Here is an 8,222-nt window from a genome sequence, read left to right on the forward strand (position 1 = left end):
AAGTTGTTTTGATCTAATAGACTGAAATCATATTGACAGTCTCCAAATATGACCTAAAAATTAAGTAAAAACCCACGATGTGTGTACATTAACGCGTACATGGAAAGACAGGGGAGGTGGAGACTACAAGCTATCCCAGCATGCACTTTGGCTTCCGTTTTCCCATCATGCCGTTTTACTGTCATGGCGGACAGCAGGTTTTCATAACATTGATACAACTCATGCTGAAAAAGCTATTTTAAAACTTCTTGTAAGATCAGTAAGGTGATATTGATTTTTATGTGAATTTTGAACAATGCCGAAATATTACGAGGACAAAGAAGAGGACCACAGAGCTTGTGCCGGCATCAGAGAGGACTTCAAGGCTTGTCTCCTTCAGCATGACTGCGTTGTAAAGGTAAACCTGCGATGTCATGTCACAGCGTAATATAACTTTCTAAAGATATATTTATAGAACCAAGCAGATCACTTATTAAGCTATTTTAAAAATAAACTATGCTGACTATATACCACGTCAGTACTGATCTGATAAACAGTGCTAGTTGTTGGTTTTTGGGTCCATGGGCGATGTTCAGCTCGCTAGCTGTATTTCACTTGATTTCTATGCATCCAGAATATTTTAGTTTGTGACATGCAGGCTGTATGTCAGCTGTATGATGTGCTAGTTATACTTTATTCCCCTCTGGCGTTGAAAATGTTTTAAACTATAATGTGAAATATTAATTTTTATGTTGCTAGTTCCAATAAACAACAATCGGTATTAGCGACTTGCCCCATTTTCCATAAAAATTAAGAGATGAAGCCAGATGTTGGTTAAAAAAAAAAAAAAAAGTATTTTATTGAGTAATCATTAGCAGCTGGAAGAGGGAATTTAGTCGTTTAAAGTATTTGGGTGTGTTAACACAATGTCATAGAGGATGAAAGACATCAGGAATTGTTGCTGCTCATTGATCCATGAAGAGTTGTAAGGTCATTTCTATAGAATTTGAAAATAAGCCCATCATACTAGACTGTGACATTTTTCACAAGCGTGGAGGCCTCTGCAATGTTATTACCCAAAGAACTAAAATGCTACAGCCCTCAGATTCAACAAACCTCAGTTTCAGCATGTTAAATGTTAAAGTAATGACAGCACAGTCGGAGAAGGCCAAATGAGTATGACCTAATTGAAAGTGTTGCCACAATTGAGATCACATTGTATAAAGGAAAAAACAAAGTGACATCCCATAAGCATCCTGCTTACTTTCTTTCAGGAGATCCAGAAAAGATCAACCTATCTTTAACTCAAACTTTCATAAAATCATAAAGGTTCAATTACAAAAACCATTACAGTTTACATGATATCAATTTTATAAGACCTAAGTTTTAAGTCTTACTATAGAATTAATAACCTACAGCCAATCACATTTACACACAAAAAAAAAACAACAACTTGAAAAAGGAAGTAATAATCTTATAAAAATCTAGCAGATACACCCCAGTGATTTCATTACATCTTTGTCCCATGAAGACTAAATCAAAAGACATTTGTGTCGGTTTAGTTATGATCATGTACGCAAGGCACAGCTTAATCACAGAAAAGGCATGATGAATTTATTGTTTTTTGTTTTTTAGGAGGGAAAAACGCCCAGTGAGTGTCTGAAGGAAGGTCACTGCAAAGCCTTGCAGACATCATTTTTTGAGTGCAAGAGATCAATGGTAAGTCATCAATAGTTACATTGATACATGTACAAAACATGTTGTCAAAAGACTGAAGCGAGTTGGGAATGGTTTGTCTTTCCTTTTACTCATTTATGCTTAAAAATTGCATTTTTTTCCCAATCTCACTTGAATCTCATTGGTGCAGCTTAAACTAAGAAGAGTTTTAAGCTGTTCTGCAAACACTGACCTGTGTCTTATGTCCTGTCTGCAGCTGGATACAAGGTCAAGATTCAGAGGGAGGAAAGGTTACTGAGGAACCAACAAACCGGTGATGCAATGAGTGGATGCTGAATCTACAGCTGCCAGTACTTGAAATGATTGAAACATATGCTATTGCTCGTGTCAGTGCACTCAGCATTATAAAAACCCCAACTGAATGAAGTGTGTGAGAAACAGTAGCAAAGGACTACAAAATATGAACAAGCATCACACTGAGAGGATTGCACATTAAAAAGCAAAATGCAGCGCTGGAAACAGAACAGAGCAAATTCTGATTGTCTCAGTTCATTAACAGACATGTTGTTCGACATTAATAAGTTTGTGGTATGGGATGAAAACAGTTGAAATAAACTATAAAAAAAAAGTGCTATGTGTATCTTAAATATGTTTATAATGGAATCAAGATACAGATGAGGTAAGTTTAAAGTCCTATCACTAAAAATACAAATAGTTCAGAGAAATTCATTCATTCATTATCCTAACCACTTAGTCCGATGAAGGGTCGCAGAGAAGGAAGAGCCTGTCCCAGCAGGCTTTGGGCAGGGTACATCCTGAACAGCTAGTTCAGAGAAATGCAGACTGCAAATTCTTTTATTTTAAAGCAGCCATCATCATCTGCTTGAATTTCTCCATGTCTACCTTCTTCATGATAAAAACCTTGTGTGTCTTCTTTAAAAACCCCACAGTGTCCACTATCATCATTCCTCTGGTGTGCGTTCCTGTCAGCTCAACACTAACTGGGTAACAGTCACTTTCTAGGATAAATGAATCATCTGCAGCAGCTGCTACTGCGTATGAGTCACAGGAAATAAAACCTGTGCCAGCGACAAATTCTTTCTCAAAACGCTCGCTTTTTGCTGCTTCGATGCTGTGGCGGAAGATCTTTTCCATGAAGCGAGCTTTATTGCTGTCCTGCGTCAACCAGACGTCACAGAATTCCTGTTGAGGTGTAAAGACACAAGTCACTTATAACCATGTGATGATCGCATCAGTGTGTGAATGTAAGCTGACATGTGGAAGAGAGGTTACCCAAGACAGCTTGCTGTAGCAGGTGAACTCCCAGCAGGCCAAGTATGTGGGACACTGGTACTCATTCAGCACAATGTATGCAGCTTCTGGATCTGCAGTAAAGTTAAACTCCCCACACACAGTGGCGTTTCCTCGAGCTGCATTACAACAGGAAAATAGCATACACTCCAGACAGACCAAGATTACATACAGTTATGCACAACTGCAAACAATACGCTGACTACTGATGACTTATCCTTTTAGAAATAGTCAGAATAAAATAAAGTTTATGTGCAAGTGATGTGATCATCTTGGAGCCAATCGCATGAATACTGAGCATGACAGTCACATGGTCCCCATTGCATTCTTAGTGCTTTCTGCTCATTTTAAATAAAATTTTTCACATTTTAAATTGTTTTATCTATCAATCTTGATTAAATATATTTTGAATTTTCTACAGTGTATTCTGACATGATTTCAGCAGTTGCCCAACTTAAACTGACAGCTGCTATCAGTTGATGAGTTGCAACTAGAATAAAGAATAAAGCTGTAAATAAGTAAAACTAGCATCTATGATGCCATGGGTTGGTGCTGCTTTGTTAGATTTTCTGTTAAAAGCCCCATCATAATTAACATTTAGCAGATCTTGTAGCATTAGTAGCCAAGATGTGCATGCAGTAGAGGAAGGAGATTGTAACTTGAACTGATTGGTGTTTTTTTTTTTATTTTTTATTATTACCTTCATAACTGAGTTGTCATCAGCTGAATACACAACTGTACAAAAGCTGCACTAAAAAACAAACTAAACAAATCAGTGACCACAGTTGAGGTAAAATCTATAAATCTATCTAAAATATATGGGGAAAGAATCTTGCTGAATGTCAAAACCTTGCATCATTCTGATATTTCTGTTTTTTTCCCTTAAACTTTCAGGGGCAATGCTGATTTAAACATTTCTCATTTTTTAGCAACTGTAAATTGAAATAAAAAAAAACAAAACAACAAATGTATGACATGTTGCTTCATTTAATTTCTATAACATGAGAAATACTTTTTCAACAAAAAAATATTGACAAAGATCTTATTTCCCAAAATGTGTACATGATTTTCTCTCATGTTTCTGTGCCGTAAACTCCCTAATACTAAAATGTATCAGTTTCACTTACACTCAGTGTTGCCTCCCATGATGTAGAGTCCACGGAGTTTGCTGGGCAACGATGGGTCCATTTTCACAGCAAGAGCCAAGTTAGTGAGAGGTGCTGTGGCAACCAGAGATACCTGAGAAAGTTACATGTACATAAGGCAAGGCATACTTACAATGTATCTGCTAGTTTTAAATGTACGTATAAATACACTTGAATTGAGGTAAATATATACCCTCGTTCCAGAGTATTTAAATATTGACAAATTTTTCAATTTTGTACTTCACAACTAATTTAATTAACCATAAAAAAAAACAAACAAACAAAGTTTAGACTTTTGCATTTAATTCAAGTATTATTTAGAGAGTTGGATTCTTATTCTTTCCAATAATAATATTTGGAATCCAAATCCATGGTGGGAGAGTCTTAACCCAGTATATCGTCACATATATTATACATCCAGTTACTGCAACTTTTGGCATCACTTTATAGTACAACAATTCCATTCTAGTGTGATGGCATACAAAACTATAGTTATAAAAACGCAGGTCTTCCAAATCTCACCTCTCCTGGGTTTTCATTAACAATCCTGATTATAGCTGACACAGCGTGCTCCTTCTGTGCAAGGTTCAAACCAGGAGCATCAGGATCAGGAGCATCTCCCAAGCCATCCTGACCATGGAAATGTCCTGCATTGATGCAGTTCCCGAGGATTGGCTTAGCAGCACCTATAAACACTGGAATCTTATCCATGGAAAAAGAAGCATACAATGAAATATGCAAACACACTAAGATAAGATAAACATCCATTATCTCATGACTCCTTCACTGCTTTTTCATTTTACCTAATGGTAGAAGTAACTTCTGGTATCACAAACAGCAAAATAGCGTAAACCTTAAGAGTGACACTGGAATAACAAAAGAAACCTGTAAAAGCTCCTTTGTAGGGTTGAGGTAGAACGGCAGAATCCGTTTGCCATGAAGTTAGCAGAATTAGATTTAAAAGAAATAAAGCAAAGCAGTGCTTAACCTCTTATTATCGCAAAACTAGGCTGAATCTCATTATTTTCATAAAAGATATATTTTTTGTACAAACAAAATCTTTTTTCACTCTTTTCTTCACACCTTATTCTTGTTTGTTGTTTTTATTATCCGCAGCAGTGTACTTGGTGGAGTTATCACCTTGCAATTTTGCTACTGTCACCTCCAGGTAGGTGTCATAGCAGGACCAACATAAAACGGCGTGACAACTGGGATTTTGCAAGACAAGTCATCACACTTTACAGGTCTCTAACTGAGGAAATAGTCTGAGTTGTGTAATCCTGCTGTAAGTATTGTGTATTCAAGAAATAATAAAATAAGGCGCCAATCACTGATGTGATTGGGTTTTTCATATGAACATGGTTTATAGTAATCTCACCTCCAGTTTATTGCAGGCCTGAAGAACACGCAGTGTGTTTTTACACACATTCTCCAATGTGGTGTTGCCGTGCACGCAGGTGACGCCCAGAAGCTTCACATTTGGGGCAGCCAGAGCTAGCATGATGGCCTGAGCATCATCTACACCACAGTCCACATCCACCAGCAGCTTTTTGCTCATCCTGGACCCTGCAGAACACAGAGTTTGGCCAATAAGAACAAAAGATTGTAATAATTTTGTAAACAGATCTAACGAGGATTGTTGCGGTCTAATGTGGTTAAAGTTACATGAAACTGAATCATAATGTGCAGATAATAACACCTACCAGTAATTGAACGCCAGAAATAAAAGCGGTACTGAATTCTCTTTGCAGACTGGAGCCAACGACTGTATGCTTGTGTAGCGGGAAGCAACCTTTGAGCAGGTTAATGTACATGGTGGTTCATGTAGAGGACGTGACCAAAAAAAAAAAAAAAAAAAAAAAAAAAAAGGAAGCAAAAAGTTAATATGTAATGTACTCCAAGGCCATCAATGATACAATGTTGATACAAACGGTATGCTGAGACAGGGTTGCAAAAAGGTTAAAGTCCAAGGATATAGAGAATAACAGAATAGATCAGAACTGAATAGAATAAGGTGAAAAATTGTTTTTGGCTGATCAACAAAAAGACACAGCTCAAAAATACAGAATAGCCATGAGCTGAAATACATGGAAAAAGGTAAAAACTAAAAGTGTGGCAGTTCAAATCACTATCCGTCAGGATTCTTTTAGCTTTCCTCTTTGTCCTTGCAGTAATAATATTCACAAGAGGACATTGGGGCTTTTATTTTTTTTTATATTTTATTTTATGTTTTTGCACTTGGAGATGAAAAGTTAAAACACTCTTGTATGTAACATACACAAGGTCTAAATTTCAAGGATTAACAATGAGACATCTTCGCTGTTTGAAAAGACTGAAGAAGAGAGTCTCTGATCCAGAGAATCCAGCTCAGCATTAAAGGTGGAGTATGTAAGATTTTCAATATTTTCAAAATAAATTAACTAATAAAATAACTACAATCATAATTAGATAGTTTTTTGAACATGTAGGTTCCAGTCTCTCCCTACTTGATGCGTTATTAAATTACAAGTTTAATTAATGACAAATGACAAAAAGCACTCTTTTTTTTTTTTTTTACTGGTATGCAAACATTTAAGAAGGGTCTTTGTCATTAATTAAACTTGTAATTTAATAACACATCAAATATAGACAGACTGGAACCTCCATGTTTAAAAAAAAAAAAATCTAATTATGATTGTAGTTCTTTTTTTAGTTAATTTATTTTGAAAATATTAAAAATCTTACATACTCCACCTTTAAGATCTTGCAAAAAAAAAAAAAAAAAAAAAAAAAAATTAAGATCTTGCAGCCTTTCACCCTTTCCTGCAGTGGTCAGCTATTTAGAGGCTTTTTTCAAGTATATTCATAAATACACATGGTATATTTGCTATTTTGCCACCTCAGTGGATATTAGGAGTCACCCAACACTCTTCCAATTACTGAAGAATAAACTAATTTAGTATAAAATTTCATATGTACACATAGATGTAATTACCAACTTTAACTCAGTGATAAACAGGACAAGAAAATTACACCAGTCAATTTTTTCAAATTTTGTCTATAATATAAACATGACAAAATATATTAAAAAAATATTTCTATAGAATAGGTAGAAAAAAAACTAAATAAAAAGTTAAATATTGAAGACAAAGAAAAGTGTCTGTACATGTCTGGATGAGGAAAATATTGCATGTGAAAAAAGTTGCATTGCTTTTTAATAATTTCTGCATCAATAAATGAAATAATATAAAATAAAATAAGTACCTTCGTTGAGTTATTTGTTCTTGTACCTATTTTTTGGCTTAAATATAATAAGCCTTAATAATTTCCTTTTCTCATTTCAATTCCATTCCATTAAAATCAGAAAACAATCTAAACAGCTTTTTTTTAAAATCACTGATGAGTGATGAGTCTGACTTTAAGAAATTATTATTATTATTAAGAACAGTCAAAGGATCAGAACCAATGGTGCAGACAACTGATTATCTCAAGGCTTTTATAGGAGACAAGAGATAGTTGTTTCAATAACAAGTTCAAAGGAAAGCTTTAACAAACTTCATGTGGTGGTATTAAGAGGTTTTTTTCTTTTTTTATTTGAAGATAGTTTTTTTTTTTTTTTTTTTTTTTTAAATAATGCCTTTATGGGAAATGTTTATGCAGTTCTTACTTTTCAAATAGCCAATATTGAAAGAAATAAACAATAATTTTAATGGACTAACTCAGAAATACCCCTCGAACGGGGAAGTTACATGGTGCCTTATTAAAGATCAAGATATCAAAATGAATCACTTTAGTCACATGTGGAGATGTAATGGCCCAGTGTTTCCAGTTTACTTCAGATGTCTGCAAGTCTGAGAACTGTATGTCTATGAGGATAAACAACAGAGCTTTCAGATAAACATGGATAAATATCAAATGGGAGAAAAACTTTTTTTTAAGCTGAAAACTTAAAACAGTTAAATATACTAAAGATATAATTCCAATCTAAATGAAAGATTATGAGCTCCTGTCTGAAAGAAGCATTAACCAGGATTGTGTAATCCTGGTTAATGCTCAGAACTCAGAAAAGGTTTTAGCTTCTTCAGACATGAAATGTGATGAAACTGTCAAATGAGGAAATGAAACAGAGCA

At 34.9% G+C, this 8,222-nt stretch overlaps 2 protein-coding genes across 2 annotated transcripts; one reads left to right on the top strand and one right to left on the bottom strand.

Moving 5' to 3' along the window:
* The first annotated feature begins 183 nt into the window (after positions 1 to 183).
* On the top strand, positions 184 to 2,280 carry coa5 (cytochrome C oxidase assembly factor 5). The gene is made up of 3 exons (XM_079254530.1): positions 184 to 397; positions 1,615 to 1,698; positions 1,913 to 2,280. The coding sequence occupies exons 1-3, from the start codon at positions 296 to 298 to the stop codon at positions 1,952 to 1,954; spliced, it is 228 nt and encodes a 75-aa protein (XP_079110656.1). The 5' UTR covers positions 184 to 295; the 3' UTR covers positions 1,955 to 2,280.
* A 192-nt stretch (positions 2,281 to 2,472) lies between these two features.
* LOC306766709 (inosine-uridine preferring nucleoside hydrolase-like) lies at positions 2,473 to 5,670 on the bottom strand (the record flags this gene model as incomplete). The annotated part of the gene is made up of 5 exons (XM_079254529.1): positions 2,473 to 2,859; positions 2,950 to 3,086; positions 4,095 to 4,206; positions 4,635 to 4,814; positions 5,491 to 5,670. 5 exons carry the CDS (start codon positions 5,668 to 5,670, stop codon positions 2,512 to 2,514), a joined length of 957 nt encoding a protein of 318 aa, XP_079110655.1. The 3' UTR covers positions 2,473 to 2,511.
* Between the last annotated feature and the right edge of the window lie 2,552 nt (positions 5,671 to 8,222).

This window comes from Telmatherina bonti (genome assembly GCF_933228915.1).
Source record: "Telmatherina bonti genome assembly, chromosome: 15".
NCBI lineage: Eukaryota > Metazoa > Chordata > Actinopteri > Atheriniformes > Telmatherinidae > Telmatherina > Telmatherina bonti.

What these genes read in the sequence shown, in the direction of transcription:
- coa5 (XM_079254530.1), top strand. Translation starts at nt 296, where the DNA reads ATGCCGAAATATTACGAGGACAAAGAAGAGGACCACAGAGCTTGTGCC. An exon ending in AGCATGACTGCGTTGTAAAG is followed by an intron (nt 398 to 1,614) that starts GTAAACCTGCGA and finishes TTTGTTTTTTAG; the next exon opens with GAGGGAAAAACGCCCAGTGA. An exon ending in TTGAGTGCAAGAGATCAATG is followed by an intron (nt 1,699 to 1,912) that starts GTAAGTCATCAA and finishes TCCTGTCTGCAG; the next exon opens with CTGGATACAAGGTCAAGATT.